General features: G+C 33.5%; 2 protein-coding genes and 1 long non-coding RNA gene across 7 annotated transcripts in view; 2 read left to right on the top strand and 1 right to left on the bottom strand.

Moving 5' to 3' along the window:
• The window catches only part of LOC123658061 (MHC class II regulatory factor RFX1-like), a 45,565-nt gene extending 38,240 nt beyond the window's left edge, over positions 1 to 7,325 (top strand). For all 3 annotated transcript variants that reach the window (XR_006743822.1, XR_006743816.1, XM_045593547.1), the window contains exons 3-4: positions 6,777 to 6,859; positions 7,150 to 7,325. Coding sequence is in view for 1 of the 3 variants with exons in the window: in XM_045593547.1 (XP_045449503.1) it covers positions 6,777 to 6,859; positions 7,150 to 7,169 (103 nt within the window). In the remaining 2 variants the exon portion in view is untranslated. The remainder of the gene's footprint in view (positions 1 to 6,776; positions 6,860 to 7,149) is intronic.
• LOC123658013 (low molecular weight phosphotyrosine protein phosphatase-like) overlaps positions 1 to 27,397 on the bottom strand; it is a 479,256-nt gene that overhangs the window by 20,499 nt on the left and 431,360 nt on the right. The window lies entirely within an intron of this gene.
• On the top strand, positions 21,258 to 21,932 carry LOC123658088. Its single transcript, XR_006743828.1, has 2 exons — positions 21,258 to 21,561; positions 21,770 to 21,932. It is a non-coding gene; the product is annotated as an uncharacterized LOC123658088 (long non-coding RNA).

Raw genomic sequence — 27,397 nt, 5'->3', positions numbered from 1 at the left:
GTGCTGGTTCAGTCTGGTTATAAGGTCGTTTACCACTAGGTTCCACAGTAGTGGGGAAAGCACCCCTCCTTGTGGACATCCTCTGGCTACCAGTGCATGTTGTGCCTCAGTTGATGTAAGTTTGATGACTCTTTTTCTGAGCATGTTACCTATCCAGTCGATCATCATCGGGTGTACCCCGTGCTTAACTAGGGCCGACGAGATGCTGTTGAAGTTAGTCTTGTCAAAGGCTCCTTCTATGTCGATGAAGGTGCCAAGACACATAGCCTTGTTTTCAATGGCCTCTTCTATTTTACTGACCACTGCATGTAGAGCTGACTCTGTTGATTTACCTTGGCTGTACGCGTGTTGGTTTGGATGTAGGCGTACTGTAGCTAGGGCGTTTTCTCTCAGATCCCGTTCGCACAGCCTTTCCAGAGTCTTCAGTAGAAAAGATGTAAGACTTATAGGTCTGTGGGATTTGGGTTCAGAGTAGTCACTTTTTCCCGGTTTGGGGATGAATATTACCTTTACCTCCCTCCACTGCCTCGGCACGTAGCTGTGAGCTAAACAGGCCGCCAAAACAGTGGTAAGCCTCTGGATCAGTCGGTTACTTCCCCACTTTAGAAGTGCCGGGAAGACCCCGTCCAACCCTGGGGATTTGAAGGAGTCAAAGCTGTTGATAGCCCATCTGACTTTTGATGGGCTTACTACCTTGAGTGCATATTCCCAATGCTCCTCTGTTGGGGCTACGTCCTCCTCGGGCCAGTCCACCGACTGCATGATGTGGCACCCTGGGAAATGTGTCTCAACCAGGATGCACTCTGCTTCTTCCGGCGTGCTCGTGAAGGTGTTGTCAGGCTTTCTTAGGGAGCCCTTCAGCTGGCAGGATTGGTTTGCTAAGACCTTCCTTACCCTATTGGCCTGTTCGCAGGTTTCCACGCTGCTGCAGAATTTGCGCCACGAGTCGGTGCTTCTGTACCTTAGTCGTTTCTTGTATCTGGACTTGGCTTTCTTATACCTGTCCCAGTCCAGATCGGCGCATGTATTCATTGCTCTGTTTAAAAGTCGCCTCACCTTTTTCCTGAGTCTTTCCAGTTCAGGCCCCCACCAGGTTACTTTGTTCTCCGGTGGCAATGATAAGGGACATGCAGTTTGGTAGGAGTCTATAATGTTGCTAGTCAAAGTATCTACCTGCTGTTCTATATGTTCTGTTCCCACAAGCCGGTCTGGGCATGCCTGCTCACTGAGCAGCTGCTCCAGTCTCTCAGCGTACAACCACCTTGGAACTTAAGAAGCCGACCGATGGCGGGATAACCATCCAACTGCTGGCTTTGAAATACACAGGCCGAAGACGGGCAGCAGCATCTTCGGTGCGACAAAGCCAGTACTGCGGTCACCAACCCGCCGGCCCAGCGTAGTGACTACGGCCAAAACACATGAGTTCACGTTATTTTTGGCGTAAACTTGTGGAGGCCTATGTCCAGCAGTGGACTGTATAGGCTGTAATGATGATGATGACCTTTCTACGACTTTTCAGAAGTTTCACTTCTGTTGTGTGTGACTTTTTATTTTATTTATTTATTGATAATATTTTCTTACATTTTATAACTTTTTGTAAAATTTATGTAATAACAATAGACCAAGTTAATATATCGAGTAAAGATGGAAATATTTCTATACAGACCAAAACAAGATTTATTTATATCGAAAATAAAAATGAAAAAAATATGAAAGTTTTGACTAATGAATATTTGTTCGTACTCAACCGCATTAGAAATACTTAACAGACCTCAGTTGAGTTTAACTCAGATAGTTTTTAGTTTCTCGTAGCAAACTATGACAAATATACCTACGCTTCCCGCGTCATAAATTGCAATGCATATGTAGTCATGGGCGACACCTAGTCGGAAATATACTACGCGTTCTGCCCGCGCGTCGCAAACAGGAAGATTAGATTGGGTTCACTATTCGCGACCATCCAGTTAGAGTACTGTTACATAATAACCGTCTTACTGCGTCTCTATTTAACCTCGAGACTGATGGCGCATTTATAAGTCTTCTTTTGTAGTCTTACGCCGAGTTGCACGAAAAGAAATTAAAATTTAAGTAGTGATTAAACTAATTTAATCGCAAGAATTGTTCAATTGTATGAAATTCTTGTGATTAAATTAGTTTAATCTCTACTTAAATTTTAATTTTGTTTCGTGCAACTCGGCGTTAGGGTCCGTTTCATCAGTTGTGGATAACGCTATTTAAGGGATGGAGATATACAGCACATAAAAGTTGAATATGTTGATTCTTTTGCACCATTAAATTTTATTTATTTGTGAGATATTTCTATTCGCAAATATGAAGCTGAAACTTGCAGCTTATTAATTAAGGTTAAACAGGTCCTGATGGCCTATTCTACCTCCTGCTGTTAAAGTCTAATCTTAGCTTATTTGCAAAATAAACTTTATGCGCAACTGGTGAAATAGGCTCTTAGGTAATTATAAACTAAATCTTAATATATATAAATCTCGTGTCACAATGTTTGTCCTCAATGGACTCCTAAACTACTTAACCGATTTTAGTCAAATTTGCACACCGTGTGCAGTTTGATCCAACTTAAAAGATAGGCTATATTTTATTTTGATATATTATGTTATTATTATATTTCAGAAAAAAATAAGGTGATACGAAGTTCGCCAGGTCAGCTAGTATAATAATAATTAATAGTAGGTGCATATTATATAGGTAATATTGTATAGAGGGCACTATATATATATTCACTGTAGTTTTTGGAAAGGTAAATTATTGTAAATGCAGTTGCTTTTAACCCACAGTTGAGTTTTTAGTGGTCATTCATCATCAGTGTTTAATGGAAAGTTTGAAAGTAAAGGAAGATTTATTTACAAAAAATATTTAAGCGGTCAAAGATGCATATTTACACTAATTCATATTAATATTATTTATATGATTGTCTTGTCTATAAGTGTTATTAAAAATATATCTATACATTATAACCGTAGGAAGGTCAGTCTTACATATTGAATTATGACTGCTACACAATTTACTACTACTGTCTACAATAGAACTTTTTTATGTGACGACGTATTTTTTTATCTCAAAAAATAACCAAATTTTGTTGAAATTCAACATAATAACATTTGTACCTGGTTCTAGAATACGCTTAAAACGCCATACTGACTAGTAAACGCAGTACAGTACATAGTCTACGTCGTGAATGCTTAACAACCTGATTCGGCTTGTCATAATATATGAACATAGGTAGACAAAAATGGATGAAAACAGGATATTCACGTTTTATTTGTAGGTTTTTTTATTTTCTTTCTTATGTTAGAATGTCATCAAATCCCTTGAGTCTATTTCTGGCGTAAACTCCTATAGAAATGTATTTTTTTTTACGTGACATTGGCGAAATCATCTGTGGTCATTTGGCACTATTGAAAGCCAGTTTAACCTGAAGAAGAAGAAGAAATTTATTTTTATATTGTTTACAGCAATGAGCTAAAAATTGGATCATTGCGTAGGCAATAGTGTCATGTTAACATTCAATATTATTTAAAAATAAACTAATTATTGCAGGAATTATAAAATTAAATTTTATCTCTTATTTCACAAATTGTTATATTTCTGTCTTTCCAATGAATACGAATAGATTTTATAACAGCTCCTACGGAAAATACGAAATTGGGACGAATCCAATTATTTTCATCGTAAAGATCAGCTGTACTTACGCAATGTTAGAATATATATTTTTTAAATAGCAAAAAATATTTTTATTACCAGACGATAGTTCCTCTGATTCTTAAAAATATACCTATATAAAAAATATACCTATATTGCGTAAATACGACATAAATATCAAATCTTTTTTTTTTTTTGTTACAACACATCTGTTTCAATGGTATGTTATTTTTTTTTTTGTTATTGTTTTTATTTTTAATTTTTATTTTTTTATATAATGTTATTTATAATGCTGTTTTATTTTGGTAATGTTAAAGTAATAGTTTACCTTTTTTTTTCAGGGATAACTACAGTAAAAAAGAATATAGAGATTCAGAGAGTGTGGCGACAGATGAAATGCCTTTTCCTGTAATTAAAGAAAATGTTACTGAAAAGAAAGAACACATTACAAAAGATGTGGAAGAAGAAGTAAAAGAGAAAAACGCAAATGAAGAAACGCCACCTAAAAATATAGAAATAGATGACTTTCAAGAGCCAGCTGAACCTACCGATAATGAAAATAATGAGAACGCGTCCTTGGGTGCATTCATGCATGAAGAAGTTGAAGAAGACGATAGCTTAACTGAAATGCAATAATAAAAAGAAAAACCCAAATGCACTTTACTGTTTTAAAACTTTTATTGTTTTATTTAATATTAAATTTATTTATTTTTTACGTACAACTGTTTTTTTTGGGTGGATTAATTGATTTTGCTTTTCCTCTACATGTGCTTAGCTGCTAACCTTACTTCACTTTCAGTTGCGGACGATATAAATTTAAGTATATTGAAGTTAGTGTCAGTAATTTAAAGTAACAATAAATATGAATACATATGTATTGTAAGTTAAATTCCATTTTTTAGTCCAAGTCGATTTTAACGCGGTGTTATTTTTTTAAAAGAAACTGTACTAAAATTTATTAAGGTGTGGGATGTTTAATTATATTGTTACTAGCTTTTATTATGCGGCTTCGCCTGCATTGAAAGCTATTAAATAAGCGTTAGAGAAAGATTTTATGTTTTGCATTTTTTTTAATAAAAAGTATCCTATATTACTTCTAATACCTCCAAGAATATGTATCAAAGTTTCATGATGATCGGTTAAGTAGTTTTCGCGTGAAAGCGTAACAAACAAACTTACATTCACATTAATTATAATATTAGTGAGGATTTTATTTTTTACATATTTTTTTCACTCGCTCGCTTGAGCCAGTAATATCCCACTGTTGGGCATAGACCTGTTTCCCCATGTAGAAGAAGTATTAGAGCTTAATCCACAACGCTGCTACAATGCGGGTTGGCGGATATATTCCCTACTATGAGTAACAATCGCTATCGGTTGTACATAATAACAACCGGGACCGACGGCTTAACGTGCTCTCCGAAACATTTATTTATTTTGGACTTATATAACGTCCAGTAATGTTGTCGCCAATTGAAATGACTTCACAATTAGCGTTTAAAAAATATAAGATGGTATTATCGTTCACCTACTTTTCTTGTTAAGACATATTTTTCATTACAATATAATTCACATATGCCCTTTTAAAAATATGCACAAAAACAAAGATGAAAAATCATTTTTTAGATAATAATGAACTTTAAATCACTTGAGATTGAATATAAATTTAACTGCATTCATTTAAATATTCGCAAAGTCAAGGTGCAATATGCGTTCGCCTTCAATTAGCATGTTTGCTTGCATATTTGTTTGTACTATCCTCAAGGCCTGGAAGTGCTAATGCAGTTACAGCTCTCGTGAAACTTTTCTCACTGATTACGTTTTTAACCGACTTTAAAAAAAGGACTAGGTTATCAATTCGACTGTATTTTTCCTTAAACATCCACCATTTAAATTTAATCAAGATCTTAAAAGTACTTTTTAAGTATATCTAATAATGCGTTTATTTGACTATTTTTTTTGTCTACCTTCGTTGTATTACCTCTCTATGTAATTGAAGTCGTTTTTTTTGTTTGCCAGCCAACGCAATTGTTATACTGTCAAACAAGCATACAACTCACCTGATGGTAAGCGGTTACCTTAGTTTAAGCACGCCTGTAACATCAGAAGGACCCCACCCCCGCGACCCTGCTTGGAGGAGCTCTTTCACACACTTTCGACATCTTCTGTAAGGTTGAGGTACTTTCCCATCAGGCTGCTCCAATATTATTAGCTATGCCCTACTCAGTCACGTGATTCGAAACTAATTTCAAAGTGTCGAGCCTAACGCACGGCGTCCAATATCAGGAAAATTAGGAATTTGACATTGAGTCTGCCGTATCAACGTCAGAGCTTTTTTTATACAGGCAATAAAATTTATGTAAACAAGAGTGACTTTTATTTCGTGTGTATGCTATTTTTGAAATTGAACGCGTAGCAATTAATGTAGGTACAGACGCTGTTTCAACGGAATCTTTATTACGTGATGGATTTGATTCGTATTGGTATGTGACTGTCTTACAAATATATACATAAGTCGCTTTTCCGCTACCGAGAAATATATATGTATATACCTATATTTTTATAATTAGATAAGCTTGCGTTTGACCACTATTTCACCTGATGTTAAGTGAGAATGTGGTCTAGGATGGAGCACGCTTACCTAGAAGTACCCTATCCACTAGCGACTTAAAGATCCCCAGATTGTAAGACATTAATGACTTAACTTAGTAATATATGACTTAACCTGCTACGTTTCTCTCTAGGTTTGATATCTTATGATATGATGAAGCTTGCAGATTTTTTTTTCACAATATTTTCTCCTGCCGTTTCCTTCCGTTAAACGGCATATTGTTTTTTTTTTTTTTTGGTAATAAAAAATTAAGAATAAGTGAAATTAATATCGAGGTGTTTTTTGTCATTTTGTAGTATAATTTATAGCTATCGCACATACTTAACACCGCGAAAGACATTAGTAAAAATCTCTAACTAGTACAAATATTCGCTGTTCAGAAGTACAATTCAATTTCATCGAGGAGCATTTTCAAAAGAAAAAGTCAAGAACACTTACGAAAATACAGCCATAAAAAAAAAACAATAATAAATATATTCTATGTATTTCTCAGGGGATACTTGCCAGCTGAAATACCTCCAGAGCAACCTCCTGTCTCAGCTCCACAGCCACCTCCACCTCCACCTCCACCACAAAGTAAGCTATCAGTACTTAGAAACCTAGATAACATAGTGTTAAATTACATCGCCTATGTGGGTATTGTATTAAATACAATTTTTAGGTATAACAAATTTTATACTTTCAATTTTATCAAAGACTTAAGAAAGAAGATACAAAAAAGAAGAAGTTCGAATCGTTATTTTGATTACTACGTTATTATTATTATTATTAGCATTTTATTTTGTTATTACGTCTGAAAAAAGTTCGACTGAAGGACTGTTTTCCCTCACGAAAATCACTAACTAATTCATAATTTTTTTTTTCAGATCAATCACCGAAAACTTGATCTTACTGACACAAACACGAAGATGTACATTTAACACCAATTGCAAAAGAAGTATTGGAGAAAAATATACCTCAAGAATTTTTTAATTTTGATCGAAATTATGTAAACAACTCGCTGAGATCGAACAAGAACTAAATTGTAATCATTTGTCTTTCATTTAATATTTTCATTCATTCTCAATTTTTCATGCACCATCGACTGAAAGAAACAAACTAGTTAAGGCTGAATTTTTAACGAAGTGGGTTATGTAAATTTGGGTTAAAGTCCACTTTTCAAACAAATCCAACTCTCTCGTCATCACAGGTGACGCGCGGGATCAGAGGCGCGGCAAATAAACAGTCGCGTTGATTTATTTTCGTTTTCTTCCCAAAATACCGCATTGTATAACACTTGTATTCGGAATCTTACAGTATTTTTACGTAACATCTTCAGTATTCATAATATTTGTACATTTCAATCATAACAGATTGAGCACCCATTTTGTGATGTTATCATGTCTTAATTTTATCACACAAAACCGTTTTCAATTCTGCTGTAAATACATATCTTTTTTTATCGTTGACTATGCGCTGATTCTAATTGATTGATTGGCCGTGTCTTAGAAATGGTAAATAGACGTTGATTTATTGAAGGAGAACATTGTCGTTTATGAACCAATTTTGCTGATTCTTTTTTTTTTTGTTGGAAAGGAGATATCCTAGGGTGGTACTATGATGAGGAAACCAGGATATAGCATCTGGATCCGGGGTGATGGCATTCCAGAGAAATCGAGGACAATCTTCGAAAATCGTAGTGGCGACTAGAGCGTTTGTTAATTTTTTTCGTCTACTTACGTTGTATTATTTGTCGATGTGATTGAAGTCGATTTTTTTCGTTTGCTAGGAAACACAATTATATACTATTAACGGATATTCTTGAGTAGGCAGAAGGTGTTTTCAAAATGAAAGCAAAAGAATATCTATACAAATTGTTGTTTCCTTAAATTTAATACGGTTTTAAGTCTCAGACGAATGTTATCTAAAATCATTTGAGCAAGAAAAGAATTCGTAACAGATTAGAAAAAAAAGGTCAGCTGAAGATCGTAAATTCGATTGAAATGTGAAAAATAATCAAGAATTTTTTGGCACGTGCTCCAGTTTTTTGTCAACACTGCACAGTTTAATATTCAGTTTTCTTTTTAATGTAAATTGACTTTCATCCATGGCCTATTCTTTCGTTTATGATTTGATAATTGAATTATTTTCGTCAAAAGCATTTGTATATTTTCGTAACAAAGAGAAAATCCGTATCACAATAGAGATGCTTAACTTTCACAGGAAAACGTTGTTCAGAAACAAAATGTTTTGAATTGTTAGAGTATGTTTTTAAGTATCAAATAGATTTTTTCACATAATTTCATATAACTTACTTATGTATTGTTAATTTAAAATAGTCTCACAAAACGGAGCAGCTTGACCTTACAGAAAAACACGGGTAAATAATACTGCTATCAAGCAAAGTTGTGTTCCTGTTGATGAGTAAGGTGACCAGAGCTCCTGGAGGGAATTGTGGGTAGGGTCGGCAAAGCGCTTGCGATTCTTCTGGTTTTGCAGACGTCTATAAGCTACGGTAATCGCTTACCATCAGGTGAGCCATACGTTTTTATGCTGACTTAGATATATAAAAAAATTAAAAAATTAAATTCACAGGGAGGCGGTTTTTATATTCTATTCCAATTAGAAGTAAACTAGACTAGTTTTTTTACTAAAAAATCTTGTTATATATTCGAGGTAATTAAGGTATGTATCAAAGTATAAATTATAGAATTTGATGACGATGAGTTGGCGCAGCGGTCACAGCACTAGCTGTTGCGTAGATATAGATCGCGGGTTCGATTCCCGCTCACGACAGACATTTGTATTGGCAATATGGATGTTTGTCGTGGCCTGGGCGTGTGTGCTTGTGTATTGTGTGTGTTTTCCGGACCCCCGACACATGAGAAAATCCTACTGGGGGCCGTTGAGTGTGAAGCGTTTATTTATTAACGTCACATTAGAAACCTCAAAATTAACAGTATTTCTCCACTATTTAATGAATGTTATTATACATATAAACCTTCCTCTTCAATCACTCTATCTATTTAAAAAAACCGCATCAAAATCCGTTGCGTAGTTTTAAAGATTTAAGCATACATAGGGACATAGGGATATAGGGACAGAGAAAGCGACTTTGTTTTATACTATGTGATATTTACAGAATTTGATATTATAAAAAACTTGGTTAATAAATTTCAAAAACACTTTTGTAAAGATATAAAAAGTCATCTAGATAATTAATTTTAAATTTTTTTGTCGTGAAAATTTCTTTCGTTGCTTTTCATCAGACACACGACGTAGAGGAGTCCACTTAATGTAGTATTCTTAAAAAAACTGAAGTTCCGTGACTCATCGCGAGATGTGAATAAAAACATAGTATATATAGATTATGCCTTATTTTTTATGATACAAAACGTACACGGATTTGATTATTTTTACGTAAAACTATTTAATATATATTTGAAGAGAATTTAAATTGTTTTTTTTTTAATTTACCAGCAAAAGAATTAATTCTATTTATAACGCAATAATTATTAAGACTTGGATACCAAGTTTGATCGAACAAGCTCTAATCGAGAATCTAGAAGAGAAACTTCTGAACTCACTTACTAAGAAGATTAATGTAAGAACAAAAGTGGCTTATATTGAGGTAGGACACAGCAGAAAATATCCCGCTCAAAATTTCGAGTAGCCTGACTCAAGAAGTGTCTCAAACTTACGGGAGATCACAGCTGAATAATATTGCTTTCAGGTGAGTAGGTAGGTAAGTTAAACGTTTTGTAAGCAAAGCTCGTAGACATCTAACAACGACCACAATTTGTAACGAAGAAATTATCTAGTCTATGTGAAACAAAATGGCGGATTACCTAAGATAGAAATTTTCTCTTATATGAAGAAGAATCCCTTACCCAGTAGTGGGATATTTACAGGCAGATATATCATTTGTTTATGTGTGCGTATGTCACTCGTAGAGACGTTACAATAAAGTTAAGTGAACGTCTAACACCTAGTTGTACGCAGTAGTATTAAAAAATATATATGTCCCGAATATAGAACTACTTTTCTTTGATTATATGTATATTAAAACAAATTAGGCAAAGGTAAGTTTTATGGTTAGGTTAGGTTTTTGCTACTTATTTTTATGTCTGACAAGAGGCTAGAAATGGGTGCAATCATAAATCTTTCAGGGCAAAAGTTTTTACTCTGAAAATATTTGATTTACTGTTTCAGTTTTACGTATAATTAAAGTTACTTAATGTTAGAACAGTTTCCCTAAAAAAAATTATGATAAGTTACTTCTTACAATAGATTTTTTTTTCTTTTTGGTATATTTCTAAAATTTATCTATAAATAAGATTAATATTTGTAAACAACATCTCTTCAAATATAATATTAAATTCTGTAATTTTTAAAATTGACTTTTTTGCTTAGTGCTTAAATTCAAAGCAAAGTTTTTTTCAGTAGGTAATAAGTTGGACGACGGGAAAAAACATTTTATTTTCATGGAGACTAAAATTGACAAGCTACACTGAAATAACCAACGTTAATACATGTCTGTGATAGGGCTTACATATTTTAGAGCTATACCAGAGGCGTTAATGCAAAAAGGGTGTCTATTATACGAACTCCTTGGTCTACTATGAAAGTGTGTGCGTGTATGTGTCAGTAGAGGGTCATTAACCGTTGCAGCATGCAGTAATTGGCAATCACATCACAGACCAAATGTCTCATCTCGATAAAGTACTTAATTAACATGACAATGCAATGAAAATGATACGATATACCAATTTAAAGTTGTAACAGTTTAGATATAAAAATAATTTCTTTAGGGTGAAAATGACGTAAAACAAATTCAATTAACAGGCATCAGTAGATGAGAACTTAATATGAAAGTTGTTTAAGGTGTGTTTCATTTGTGGCTGATAAAGTTTATCTCTTACGTAAATAAGCATCATGCATACATTCACATAAACATATAAGCTGCGTATAGTAATCAGTAAGCAGTGAAATGACACTTAGTACCAAATTTCACATCGAATAATTTTTTTTTTTAATTATAATTATAATTTATTTATTTATTTATTTATTTTATAGGCAATCCGACAGCGTTATGTTACAATAGTATGTTACAATATAATGTACAAATATGGCCAAAATAGGATCACACTGATATATAAAAATATTAATCTTTATAAAATACATAACTAGACACTATATTTAAAAAAATAACAGAAAGTAATAAAAAGTAAACGGCTATGTTCCATCCCATCCACTGCAGTTAGAGGTGAGTGTAAGACATGACAATTTGACAAGTTGTAAATGGAATCACTTGACTTTTGAAGTGAAGCTGGTGAAAAAGAAAAACATTATAAACTATTTTCTGTTAGATACCGCTATACTGATAGCTTTATTAGAAACACGTAAAAGAATATATTCAGCCACTTAATAATATCCTGTCCGAAATATCCTGTCATTAAATTGTCTTGTTATTTATATGCGGTTGCTGAGTGAAGACTTTTTATACAACGAGTGCTCGAGTTTTTTATTATTCCTTACAGTAATTGTCTTATTCGTCCTTCCTTAAATTGTAGGGACTGTATTGAGTTCAAGCAGCTGTAAAAATCCTTGTCTTTTCCAACGAGAAGGGACCAAGGTATTCATTTTTATGCTTATACTTTATTGTACGTTCAAAATTTAAGTATTTCTTACTCAACATTGTAAAGTAAAAGAAATTAAAGAAACTTGGGTCTTTACACAGCCCATGTCAAGCCAACAAATTAACACATGCACACTTGCGTACATACATACACACGAAAAACATTATCCTCATGAAGTTTCCAAATAAAATTATATCACTTAATATGTATGTACCTATGTATGCCCTTCCAAAAGCACGTGAATACTCGGTTATCCTAAATTTTTCGTCTAGACAATAATTCGATGCGCTGATAGCGAACATCATGTGTAAACCATCCCCGCATATTCATTTACAGTATCAAAAAAAGAAACTTTATTTTAAATTTCGCCTTAATCCTTGTGATAAAAATTAATTTTAGTGTAAAACGTTTCCTACAATAAACAATTATTTTTGCTAGGAAACGAAAAAAAACAGACTTCAATTACATCGACAATATACGAATACAACGTAAGTAGACGAAAAAAATTAACAAACGCACTAGTCGCCACTACGATTTCCGAAGGTTCCCCTCGAGTTCTCTGGGATTCCATCATCATTCCTTATCATGGTACCACCCTTAGGATTATCTCCTTTTCAACAAAAATCGGTTCATAAACGGTCGAATTGAGAAGCCTGGTTTTTTTTTTTAAGTCAGTTAAAAAGCCGTGAAATTCAAAAGAATATAAAAGCAATGGATTTCTGGCTATGGAAGATTGGCCATTTTTCTCAATATTTCATTTTCAAACTTTTCATTCAAGTCTTTTTTAAACATGTTGCAAGTCTTATAGGGTTTTCTGCGACAGGATTCCAACACCACTAACATATATGTATACATAAATTTCTGTCGTAACCCTATTTTTTTTCTGTCAATTTGTCAGCCCGTAGAGAGAATAACATCCGCCTGCCGTAGCAAAAAAAAATATGATAATATTTTTTGATATTTTTATGATATATTTTAGTTTTTTTTTTTCTATGAAATTAGGCAAGCCTAGTAGGTTGTTAGGTTCTTGAACTCCAAAAAATACTGTATTCACAAAATCAGAATAAATTTGTTTGATTTGGTTGATCGATTCGGCAGCCCATAAATCAGCTGTTTTGTTCAACGCTACAAAGCTAAGCGCATAATTGGATTTGAATCAAACAATTAAAGGGCTAGTCGTCCCGTTAAACGGCTACTTTACAAGTTTACAGTGACTTATGTATATTATGTAGGTAGATATTTAATCTGTAGTGGATACAAGATAATTGTGTTTGCAGGCAAACGAAGAAAAATCGACTTCAATTATGTCGACAAGTCATACAACGTAGGTAGACAAAAAAAAATGTCAAGTAAATACGCATTATCAAAGATTACTCCAAAAGTTGTAAACAGATCTCGATGAAATTTAAATATGACCACATGATAAACATCGGCTTTCAATTAAATTAAAAATCATCAAAATCGGTACACGCAGTAAAAAGTTATGCGTATTTTCGAGAGTTTCCCTCAATTTCTCTAGGATCCCATCTTCAGATCCTGATTTCCCATCATCAGATCCTGGTAGACACTAGAAATTTTCAGAGGATGTCCATTACCGTAGCTGCTATAACAAAGGTCTAAATCTCACTTTGGCAAGCTTTTTAGTACATACCAAACAATTTTACCAAATAATTTGGGATCTAGTTTTATTTAGATTTATTCTAGTCATACGCATTCTTATGATGCAACTGCTGGCGGTAAATTAATGATAATATGACTTAAAAAAAAAACAGTACAATACAGATGATGATTCAAAACTATAATTCACATCAATATGACAACCCTAAATGAGAACAGGAAATCAATTAAACGGTGATCAAGACAGATCTTAAGCTTGAAACTAATTCTTCGCGTAGGTATCAACTGAGCGACGGGCGGGACCGGATATTACTCATATAGCTACAAATTGCAATGCCCCTCCTAATGTCCTCTGACCGACCCCGCGAACTGCGTTTAATTCTTTATTGTATTCAGATCTAGTTTAAATTGGTTTTCTTGATTCCCACACACGAGCTTAACTCGCTAGATGTATAGAATAATTCATTTATTCATTTGACTTTTATTGACCCTTATACCCACTATAGTTGTCGTTATAGTTTAACTTGAAACTAATAGTTGCAAACTTGCAACTAATTCTGTTGTTATAAGATTGCTTAATACAGTTAGACTAATTTTACTAAGGTAGGGCACAGTAAAATCTGGTCCAAAATTTGCCACCCGTTGGGGACCTCAACTTCACAGAAGACCATTGCCAAAACCATGCAGCCGTGTTGCAGCCATTGACTGCGGTACGCTTACCATCAAGTGAACCATACTTTTGCTTGGCATCCCAGTTGTATAAAACAAAAGAAGTCGTCCAATAGAATTTTCCATCAGCGAATTCTCTAAAATTTTACGCTATAGCTAGCTTCAATCGGTCATTTCAAAATTTCCCTTAATTATGTGAAAGACTGGCAATGTCAAATGTACGTAAGTGTTGATAATCTGATAAGTATTCGGTTGCCAACCACATTGTATAGACCTGTTCTACGTATCGTTGCTTATCATTTATCTTTCATCACGTACATTCAATAAAATAGACATAAGCGGAAAGATATTATCGGTAATTCTTAATAAGCCAATGTAATACGCTTAACGTCCATACCGGTTGTTCTAGAAAAAAATAATTTTGTGCCGTACCTCATATATTCACTAAATTATCGATAAATTGATTGAGCCAAAACTGATGCAAGTAAGAACATGGAATTCAGACAGTTGGTTACTGACATAGGGGATGTAAAGAAATGACAAAGATAAAACAAAAACACTCAATGATTAAAAACTAAACTTTTTACTTAGTGTATTTCAACTAAGTTGGGTTTTCTTAAAATATAAGCCCTGTTAATGTTTCACTGTAAAATAAAACACTAATTTCTTCATAATTCAACATTTTTTCCGGTCCGACTTATGGTAAGCAGATAATGAAGCCTAACGACACAAGCAATAGGTGCCAGGAGCTGTGCAAGGGATACATTACTACAGTAATACAACACTGCTTGAGAAAATTATTTGATTGTAATATTTTGTAAGATTAAGATACTTTCCCAACCGAGCTCTCCTGAAACTTCACTCAAGAAATTTCTACTGTACCTTACCAAAAAAATAAATATAAATTAAAAATTAGTTATTTTCAATTGTGTGTCATTTAAAGATAATCAATTAATAAATAATCAATAAATCAACAGAGGATATTGCAATAAAATGATATGACCACAGACATAATTGTTAAGCTTCTTTTGCTACACTCGTAAGTGAGAAGTGACTATTGTATTAATAGATTGTATGCTAGCTTGGCGTTATAATCTTATAAACAAACAGTAAAGTACAGACTTTAATGCCGCAAATGTGTTTATAGTAAGTACTTCTTTAACTTGCGGACACGTAAACTTATTGGCAGTTATTTAACAATTATGTCGATATATGGCTTAGTGATAGAATTAGCAAATAGAACTGGCAGTGAGCTGGTCACCTAGGTCGCAGGACCGATGGCCACTGGAGCAGACGTGTCCTGGAATGAAGATCGCGTGTTGGCAAACGCAGTGTGGGACGCCCTCCGATCTGCTGGACCGACAATGTACGTAAGATTGCCGGTGGTGGTGGGATGAGAATTGCGAAAAATAGAAGCATATGTCCAACAGTGGACTGCGATAGGCTGAAGTCATCACTTAGTGTTTTGAACTAAATTGTCGATTCAAACAGATTCTATATTTTTTAAAACTATTTAATATATATTTGAAGAGAATTTAAATTGTTTTTTTTTTAATTTACCAGCAAAAGAATTAATTCTATTTATAACGCAATAATTATTAAGACTTGGATACCAAGTTTGATCGAACAAGCTCTAATCGAGAATCTAGAAGAGAAACTTCTGAACTCACTTACTAAGAAGATTAATGTAAGAACAAAAGTGGCTTATATTGAGGTAGGACACAGCAGAAAATATCCCGCTCAAAATTTCGAGTAGCCTGACTCAAGAAGTGTCTCAAACTTACGGGAGATCACAGCTGAATAATATTGCTTTCAGGTGAGTAGGTAGGTAAGTTAAACGTTTTGTAAGCAAAGCTCGTAGACATCTAACAACGACCACAATTTGTAACGAAGAAATTATCTAGTCTATGTGAAACAAAATGGCGGATTACCTAAGATAGAAATTTTCTCTTATATGAAGAAGAATCCCTTACCCAGTAGTGGGATATTTACAGGCAGATATATCATTTGTTTATGTGTGCGTATGTCACTCGTAGAGACGTTACAATAAAGTTAAGTGAACGTCTAACACCTAGTTGTACGCAGTAGTATTAAAAAATATATATGTCCCGAATATAGAACTACTTTTCTTTGATTATATGTATATTAAAACAAATTAGGCAAAGGTAAGTTTTATGGTTAGGTTAGGTTTTTGCTACTTATTTTTATGTCTGACAAGAGGCTAGAAATGGGTGCAATCATAAATCTTTCAGGGCAAAAGTTTTTACTCTGAAAATATTTGATTTACTGTTTCAGTTTTACGTATAATTAAAGTTACTTAATGTTAGAACAGTTTCCCTAAAAAAAATTATGATAAGTTACTTCTTACAATAGATTTTTTTTTCTTTTTGGTATATTTCTAAAATTTATCTATAAATAAGATTAATATTTGTAAACAACATCTCTTCAAATATAATATTAAATTCTGTAATTTTTAAAATTGACTTTTTTGCTTAGTGCTTAAATTCAAAGCAAAGTTTTTTTCAGTAGGTAATAAGTTGGACGACGGGAAAAAACATTTTATTTTCATGGAGACTAAAATTGACAAGCTACACTGAAATAACCAACGTTAATACATGTCTGTGATAGGGCTTACATATTTTAGAGCTATACCAGAGGCGTTAATGCAAAAAGGGTGTCTATTATACGAACTCCTTGGTCTACTATGAAAGTGTGTGCGTGTATGTGTCAGTAGAGGGTCATTAACCGTTGCAGCATGCAGTAATTGGCAATCACATCACAGACCAAATGTCTCATCTCGATAAAGTACTTAATTAACATGACAATGCAATGAAAATGATACGATATACCAATTTAAAGTTGTAACAGTTTAGATATAAAAATAATTTCTTTAGGGTGAAAATGACGTAAAACAAATTCAATTAACAGGCATCAGTAGATGAGAACTTAATATGAAAGTTGTTTAAGGTGTGTTTCATTTGTGGCTGATAAAGTTTATCTCTTACGTAAATAAGCATCATGCATACATTCACATAAACATATAAGCTGCGTATAGTAATCAGTAAGCAGTGAAATGACACTTAGTACCAAATTTCACATCGAATAATTTTTTTTTTTAATTATAATTATAATTTATTTATTTATTTATTTATTTTATAGGCAATCCGACAGCGTTATGTTACAATAGTATGTTACAATATAATGTACAAATATGGCCAAAATAGGATCACACTGATATATAAAAATATTAATCTTTATAAAATACATAACTAGACACTATATTTAAAAAAATAACAGAAAGTAATAAAAAGTAAACGGCTATGTTCCATCCCATCCACTGCAGTTAGAGGTGAGTGTAAGACATGACAATTTGACAAGTTGTAAATGGAATCACTTGACTTTTGAAGTGAAGCTGGTGAAAAAGAAAAACATTATAAACTATTTTCTGTTAGATACCGCTATACTGATAGCTTTATTAGAAACACGTAAAAGAATATATTCAGCCACTTAATAATATCCTGTCCGAAATATCCTGTCATTAAATTGTCTTGTTATTTATATGCGGTTGCTGAGTGAAGACTTTTTATACAACGAGTGCTCGAGTTTTTTATTATTCCTTACAGTAATTGTCTTATTCGTCCTTCCTTAAATTGTAGGGACTGTATTGAGTTCAAGCAGCTGTAAAAATCCTTGTCTTTTCCAACGAGAAGGGACCAAGGTATTCATTTTTATGCTTATACTTTATTGTACGTTCAAAATTTAAGTATTTCTTACTCAACATTGTAAAGTAAAAGAAATTAAAGAAACTTGGGTCTTTACACAGCCCATGTCAAGCCAACAAATTAACACATGCACACTTGCGTACATACATACACACGAAAAACATTATCCTCATGAAGTTTCCAAATAAAATTATATCACTTAATATGTATGTACCTATGTATGCCCTTCCAAAAGCACGTGAATACTCGGTTATCCTAAATTTTTCGTCTAGACAATAATTCGATGCGCTGATAGCGAACATCATGTGTAAACCATCCCCGCATATTCATTTACAGTATCAAAAAAAGAAACTTTATTTTAAATTTCGCCTTAATCCTTGTGATAAAAATTAATTTTAGTGTAAAACGTTTCCTACAATAAACAATTATTTTTGCTAGGAAACGAAAAAAAACAGACTTCAATTACATCGACAATATACGAATACAACGTAAGTAGACGAAAAAAATTAACAAACGCACTAGTCGCCACTACGATTTCCGAAGGTTCCCCTCGAGTTCTCTGGGATTCCATCATCATTCCTTATCATGGTACCACCCTTAGGATTATCTCCTTTTCAACAAAAATCGGTTCATAAACGGTCGAATTGAGAAGCCTGGTTTTTTTTTTTAAGTCAGTTAAAAAGCCGTGAAATTCAAAAGAATATAAAAGCAATGGATTTCTGGCTATGGAAGATTGGCCATTTTTCTCAATATTTCATTTTCAAACTTTTCATTCAAGTCTTTTTTAAACATGTTGCAAGTCTTATAGGGTTTTCTGCGACAGGATTCCAACACCACTAACATATATGTATACATAAATTTCTGTCGTAACCCTATTTTTTTTCTGTCAATTTGTCAGCCCGTAGAGAGAATAACATCCGCCTGCCGTAGCAAAAAAAAATATGATAATATTTTTTGATATTTTTATGATATATTTTAGTTTTTTTTTTTCTATGAAATTAGGCAAGCCTAGTAGGTTGTTAGGTTCTTGAACTCCAAAAAATACTGTATTCACAAAATCAGAATAAATTTGTTTGATTTGGTTGATCGATTCGGCAGCCCATAAATCAGCTGTTTTGTTCAACGCTACAAAGCTAAGCGCATAATTGGATTTGAATCAAACAATTAAAGGGCTAGTCGTCCCGTTAAACGGCTACTTTACAAGTTTACAGTGACTTATGTATATTATGTAGGTAGATATTTAATCTGTAGTGGATACAAGATAATTGTGTTTGCAGGCAAACGAAGAAAAATCGACTTCAATTATGTCGACAAGTCATACAACGTAGGTAGACAAAAAAAAATGTCAAGTAAATACGCATTATCAAAGATTACTCCAAAAGTTGTAAACAGATCTCGATGAAATTTAAATATGACCACATGATAAACATCGGCTTTCAATTAAATTAAAAATCATCAAAATCGGTACACGCAGTAAAAAGTTATGCGTATTTTCGAGAGTTTCCCTCAATTTCTCTAGGATCCCATCTTCAGATCCTGATTTCCCATCATCAGATCCTGGTAGACACTAGAAATTTTCAGAGGATGTCCATTACCGTAGCTGCTATAACAAAGGTCTAAATCTCACTTTGGCAAGCTTTTTAGTACATACCAAACAATTTTACCAAATAATTTGGGATCTAGTTTTATTTAGATTTATTCTAGTCATACGCATTCTTATGATGCAACTGCTGGCGGTAAATTAATGATAATATGACTTAAAAAAAAAACAGTACAATACAGATGATGATTCAAAACTATAATTCACATCAATATGACAACCCTAAATGAGAACAGGAAATCAATTAAACGGTGATCAAGACAGATCTTAAGCTTGAAACTAATTCTTCGCGTAGGTATCAACTGAGCGACGGGCGGGACCGGATATTACTCATATAGCTACAAATTGCAATGCCCCTCCTAATGTCCTCTGACCGACCCCGCGAACTGCGTTTAATTCTTTATTGTATTCAGATCTAGTTTAAATTGGTTTTCTTGATTCCCACACACGAGCTTAACTCGCTAGATGTATAGAATAATTCATTTATTCATTTGACTTTTATTGACCCTTATACCCACTATAGTTGTCGTTATAGTTTAACTTGAAACTAATAGTTGCAAACTTGCAACTAATTCTGTTGTTATAAGATTGCTTAATACAGTTAGACTAATTTTACTAAGGTAGGGCACAGTAAAATCTGGTCCAAAATTTGCCACCCGTTGGGGACCTCAACTTCACAGAAGACCATTGCCAAAACCATGCAGCCGTGTTGCAGCCATTGACTGCGGTACGCTTACCATCAAGTGAACCATACTTTTGCTTGGCATCCCAGTTGTATAAAACAAAAGAAGTCGTCCAATAGAATTTTCCATCAGCGAATTCTCTAAAATTTTACGCTATAGCTAGCTTCAATCGGTCATTTCAAAATTTCCCTTAATTATGTGAAAGACTGGCAATGTCAAATGTACGTAAGTGTTGATAATCTGATAAGTATTCGGTTGCCAACCACATTGTATAGACCTGTTCTACGTATCGTTGCTTATCATTTATCTTTCATCACGTACATTCAATAAAATAGACATAAGCGGAAAGATATTATCGGTAATTCTTAATAAGCCAATGTAATACGCTTAACGTCCATACCGGTTGTTCTAGAAAAAAATAATTTTGTGCCGTACCTCATATATTCACTAAATTATCGATAAATTGATTGAGCCAAAACTGATGCAAGTAAGAACATGGAATTCAGACAGTTGGTTACTGACATAGGGGATGTAAAGAAATGACAAAGATAAAACAAAAACACTCAATGATTAAAAACTAAACTTTTTACTTAGTGTATTTCAACTAAGTTGGGTTTTCTTAAAATATAAGCCCTGTTAATGTTTCACTGTAAAATAAAACACTAATTTCTTCATAATTCAACATTTTTTCCGGTCCGACTTATGGTAAGCAGATAATGAAGCCTAACGACACAAGCAATAGGTGCCAGGAGCTGTGCAAGGGATACATTACTACAGTAATACAACACTGCTTGAGAAAATTATTTGATTGTAATATTTTGTAAGATTAAGATACTTTCCCAACCGAGCTCTCCTGAAACTTCACTCAAGAAATTTCTACTGTACCTTACCAAAAAAATAAATATAAATTAAAAATTAGTTATTTTCAATTGTGTGTCATTTAAAGATAATCAATTAATAAATAATCAATAAATCAACAGAGGATATTGCAATAAAATGATATGACCACAGACATAATTGTTAAGCTTCTTTTGCTACACTCGTAAGTGAGAAGTGACTATTGTATTAATAGATTGTATGCTAGCTTGGCGTTATAATCTTATAAACAAACAGTAAAGTACAGACTTTAATGCCGCAAATGTGTTTATAGTAAGTACTTCTTTAACTTGCGGACACGTAAACTTATTGGCAGTTATTTAACAATTATGTCGATATATGGCTTAGTGATAGAATTAGCAAATAGAACTGGCAGTGAGCTGGTCACCTAGGTCGCAGGACCGATGGCCACTGGAGCAGACGTGTCCTGGAATGAAGATCGCGTGTTGGCAAACGCAGTGTGGGACGCCCTCCGATCTGCTGGACCGACAATGTACGTAAGATTGCCGGTGGTGGTGGGATGAGAATTGCGAAAAATAGAAGCATATGTCCAACAGTGGACTGCGATAGGCTGAAGTCATCACTTAGTGTTTTGAACTAAATTGTCGATTCAAACAGATTCTATATTTTTTTTATTGATAATTGCAGAAAATATTTTTGACGCAAACTAAGCTTTATTGCAATTTACGGTTACTTTTCAGGACAGAGGATAGAAAGTAGAAGATGGTGTTGCAGGCGTCCACACTTCGGTATCCGCTTACCACGAAGCGGAACGTACACCTGTTTGCAACTCTGAAATAAATTGTTTTAATTTTTTCCATCAAACCTGTCATGAATCAATGATAATAACAACAGTTGCTTAAACATGACTTATTAATCTAATCATAATTCGATTGTGCTTATCGTTGATAAATGTTTATCGGACAATCGAGTTAATACGAGTAAAGTTTCCAGATCTTTCTAAAATGTTTTTATCGTTTAGAATATTTTCCAAGTATTTGTATCGTATTTATTTTACAATAGGACTGTTATATTTAATATTTCTCACAGTTAATATCTACAGCTACAGGTGAGTTTATCTTATATAAATTTCATGTCAAGATAGAAAGAGGATTCTTGGGTACGCCTCGAATAGTATAAAAACTTCAAGAAATATTATCGATTGAAAATAATAAACTGATAACAAAAAGATACTGTTGTGCCTGTGACTAAATAAGTAACAACATTTTCCTTGGCCTTAAAATGCAGAATTTATATACTTAATGTAATTATTGCTTAGGTAATTATGGACAATTTTTTTATATTAGAACTAAAAACATTTAATTTTTTACAAACGATCATAGACAAGGGTAATACCGTTCAACCTGAGTCAATCCGATTTACACGCAAAGAAGATTTAAAACATAGAACATTTTAAAGAGAAATGCAGCTAAATATTTTATTTATTTATTTATTTACTTGTAATTAAAAGTACAGTAAGTACTACATATATCTGTTAACAAATTTAAACGAAAATAATACGTTAATTTGATTAATAGTATTTCCAATCATACTAATTGATTTCCATACGTTTAAATAGCTAGATTTTCCTCATAGTTTCACCTACGTTCACTTTATGCTACGTATATAAATATGATATTTCTGGATAACATAGTTTTCTAAAGGTAAAGAATAATTATAATTGAATTAGCTTACCGCCTTAATTTTACAATTTAACTGCTTAAAATAAAAACAAACGAATTATAAAAAAAATGCAAATTCATTCCAAACGTCGAGACGAAAACATTTTTTGAATTAAAATAAAAAGTAAAAAGAAGTACTCTTACTCAGTCTCATGACATACTTTTGCGACCTAATTTCTAGTAGCATTCTGCTGCGGTGGCCTATTAAATGGTAGCTGGATATAAAATAAGATATGTTTTAAAACCACAAGACATTTATTCAAAATACAAAATATTAAAAAAGAAATGTCAGTAAATGCGTCATCGCGGTTACGTCAGAGCGGAGCGGGAAATGCGAATGTTATGTAACTTAGCGCTGGCTCCAATATTGATCCAAATTTCAGCAGAAGGTACCTAGGTCTTATAGTATAACATTTAGCCTCCGAGAGTAGGACACACGAGCGACGACTTTGCAAGTAAATTTGTAAAGAAACATATATATCATCTTCGTCAACATGTAGTTGTAACGTTATTACATAACTGTTTTTAAACCAGGAATGCAGATTAATGAGTAACCTGATTATCATTTCATAAACAAGCATTGTTGAGTTAATAGAAATTCCTATTAGTGCTGACGAAGGTACTGATAACGGATTGTAAGTGTACTTTTTGTCGGTTATCGCGCACTGATACGGGAATTTGTTAGTGGACGCGCCTGTTGGTATTTTCTATTGTTGAAAATAATATGGAACTTAATCCATTTATCCAAAAATGCCAAACTGCGCATCAATTATTTCGCACAAATTGACTAAAAGCCCAAAAGCGCCGTAAGATATACACTCAATTACAAAAACAAGACTTAATTACCAAAGTTGTTAGTTTCACGAAGGTTTAATAAATAGTCCAATATCACTCATAACTACTCTAAGCATATAAATGCTGTAATAAAAAAAAAAAACTTTAACCACGTTTTCTACGAAAAAATTATGACAAACATTTTATGAACTTTAGTTAATCGAAGAACTTTATATAAATATAGATTAGATTTAATTCTATTCGATTTCTAACGTCAACAGACAAATTAGGAAACAGAGTAGTGCAAAAAAGATAATAATTAGAAATTTATTAAGAAATGTTTACTATTCATAAATTGGTAACGAAATTAGCTATTTTACCTAAGAGAACCCATTATAAGCACGCAAAAACATAATAAACTTTGCGACCCGTATAAATGATAGCTTTGTCAAAATAGCATTAACCACGCTGTAGTCTATACAAAATACAAAATATTTTATCGATAGTAATAAGTTTTAACAAAGAAATCACAAGGTACTGTATGGTATCCTGTTACTGGGTACTCTGCTCATCCACCGAGGCTTACAACTTTAATCAATATCTGAAAAAAAAGTAAATTTGTGGGTATGTGCTTGTATATGTGTGTATAAAGATTATCTTTGTAATACCATATCAGTTTCATAGTAATGCAAATATAGCAGAAATATGTTACTACATCAGGTGCTTTAAATTTAGTTAATGGCTAGATATTTAATTTATTATTCAGTTTATTATTTGTACAGTAATGCGAACTGACATGCGAATTGGTTCTGTTTAAATTTAGTTTTACATAAAGGTATTTGACAAGCAATAGCAATTTTACGATTATTGTCAGATTTTTTTTATATGGTAATTGTTGATGCAGTTTCCGAATTGCCCTAATTGACGGATAGTTAGCAAATTAAATAATTATACAGATCGAAAGTTGGGTACCGAGAAGGTTTGTAAAAGTCTATATTACGATAATTCGCTTTATTACTTCAATGAGATGATAATCTTTGTCTTGCTATTTAACGAATATACATACCTATTGCTTAAGAATAGTAGTTTTCCTACACGTAGGAAACACATACCATATAAATAAATGCGTTGGGCACTTCCATGTTACTTTGTCAGTATAACAATTCAAATATTACGAATTTTTTGTAATAATTTACTGGATATAATATAACAAGAAATATGCTTATTAAAACTTTTTGAAAAATGTGAGCCAACACGTGACGGCTAGCAGATGTGAAACATTTAATAAACATTTATTTTCTTCACATACAAAAATTTTGAATACAAAAATTTCTTTAAAATCTCGACAACTCAAATTATTATATAGTATATTACATATATTCCATCATATAGTCAGCCCTACGGTCACCAACCCGCCTGCCCAGCGTGGTGACTATGGGCAAAACACATGAGTTCACGCCATTTTGGGCGCGAACTTTTGGAGGCATATGTGAACTGTATTAGGCTGAAGTGTGTGTGTGTGTGGGTGTGTGTGTGTGTGTGTGTGTGTGTGTGTGTGTGTATAGCGTGCGTCTATGTATCGCCACGGTCTGTATCGCCACGCCAACAATCAGGTTTACCCTCGCCTATAGATGTTTCACATCAAAATAATCTAAGATGGTTGACGTTTTCTTTAAATAGTTTTCTATATTTTATTTCAAAAACAGTAATGCTGTCGAAAATTTTTGAATTTGTGTTTCCCACCTTTATTATCTCAGAACATGGAGGAAAATGCAGACAAAAAGTAGAAACATGTTATATATTCCCGGTATGAAAACAGACAAAAATACATTAAAACACAAACATATATGTATATCAATCAATCGTCAGTCGTCTGCCAAGGAATCCAATCGGCAAATTTAAGAGCTGCAACAATGCAATTCAGCTATTTGCATTTACAGCTAACGCATTCTTTGCTTTGTCTGCCTGCTAATAAACATTAGTGCTGTACAATGTCCAGTCGTCTTAAAACGTAATTAAATTAAAGTAACATCATAGAATAACTGTATAGATACATATATTGTTAATTTAAAAAGTAAAGCTAAAGAAAGCAATCAAAAATACATTTTGGTACAAAAATACTCGAGTGATAATAAAATTTCCAATATTTTCACTGTCCCAGTTACTAAATTACCTTTGAAATTCTTGGATAGGTATAAAATTTAATCGCCAAACGTGTACCTAAGCTCAAAACTCGAGAACAGTTGGATCAACTCGGCTATTTCTTTTTAAGTTTTCTTATACTTTGTAGACAATTTTTACGGACCGAATAATTATGAAAATAGTTTCAGACAACGTAAAGATTACATAAACAATTACACAGTTACAGTACAGTTTGACAGTTCACAAGATAGGACAACGTCTTCTGATAGTTTGTACTAAGAAGTTTACATAAATATATTGTTGTAAAATATGAAACATTTAAAAAGGGATAAACGTAAAGATTACGCGTTATCCGTGCGTCCAGTAAAAAAAAAAAAAAAGCTCTCATTTTCTATCTTCACTATCTTATATATCTCTCTCAGCTTCTTTTCGCTTCGCCCGATCATACTTTTCATAACGCTCTCGTCCGCATTCACCAGCTTACTCCCTAAATCAAGCGTGAGTAAATAAGTTTTACTTCAAAAATAAAAATTACCTTTTAAGGGTTAGATATAAACTTTTAGGCTTTGTTGGTTCCAATAAACAATTAAAAATATATGGGACTCGCTCGAGATCATGGCGTACCTACGCCACGACGTCAAAACGGGAGGTTTACAATGACATTCGCGAATAATTCTGTATAAGTAAGGATTCTCTTTCTCAAGACCAAAGGGTGATCTTATTATTAAGACCTCTCTCTGTAGATTTGGAACTGCAATGAGATTATCATTAAAAAATTAATCAATCAGTCAAACAGAATATGACCGATACAATTTTAAATATCAAAAATTGTAATACACACACACACACATACAGACTTCAGCCTATCGCAGTCCACTGTTGGACAAAGGCCTCGCCAAGTTCGCGCCAAAAATGGCATTAAGTCATGTGGGTTGCCCATAGTCACCACGCTGGGCAGACAGGTTGGTGACCGCAGAGCTGACTTTGTCCCACTGAAGACGCTGCTGCCCGTCTTCGGCTTGTGTATTTAAAAGCCAGCAGTTGGATGGTTATCCCGCCATCGATCGGCTTTATAAGTTCCAAGGTGGTAGTGGAACTGTGTTACCCCTTAGTCGCCGCATACGACACCCACGGGATGAGAGGGGATGGCTATATTCTTTATTGCCGTAGCCACACAGCTTTAAAAAATTGTCATATCAAATATAAAAAGGAATGCGTCAGACAAGAATTTTGATTTGTAGACGTATGTATAATTTGTCTGTAATACAAAACCTTAGTTTCACATTAATTTACGAGTTTAGCTCGCATTCTATTTTAATATTTTATCATTTACAATCTATCATGATAAAATCCACTTTAAGCTTGAATTTTCCAAGTTCAATAAACACGGAAAGTATTCGTGATGTTTTCACTGCCACAAAATAATTCACCTGAGTCTCGACATTGACATTGACCTAACTCATTGTAGGGCGAAGTCGCACGCGAGCCTTTGACTGGGGAACTAACCGAGCTCCGTGGCACAATACACGACTTATTTCTTGCTAGCTGGTACCCGCGACTTTGTTTTGCATTTCATTAGTAGTTAGAAGACCTCTTCCTATCCGCCAACGATAAGCTAACTATCCAATTAAGCTCCGAACCTTCTCCTACACGGAAAAAGAGGCTAATGTCCAGCTGTGAGATGTTACAGGCCGAATCAATGATTTGAAGACCCCTTCTTTCTTTTTGCAA

Source organism: Melitaea cinxia, chromosome 1 (assembly GCF_905220565.1).
Source record: "Melitaea cinxia chromosome 1, ilMelCinx1.1, whole genome shotgun sequence".
NCBI classification, from domain to species: domain Eukaryota; kingdom Metazoa; phylum Arthropoda; class Insecta; order Lepidoptera; family Nymphalidae; genus Melitaea; species Melitaea cinxia.
This window is presented reverse-complemented; position numbering and strand designations above follow the sequence as displayed.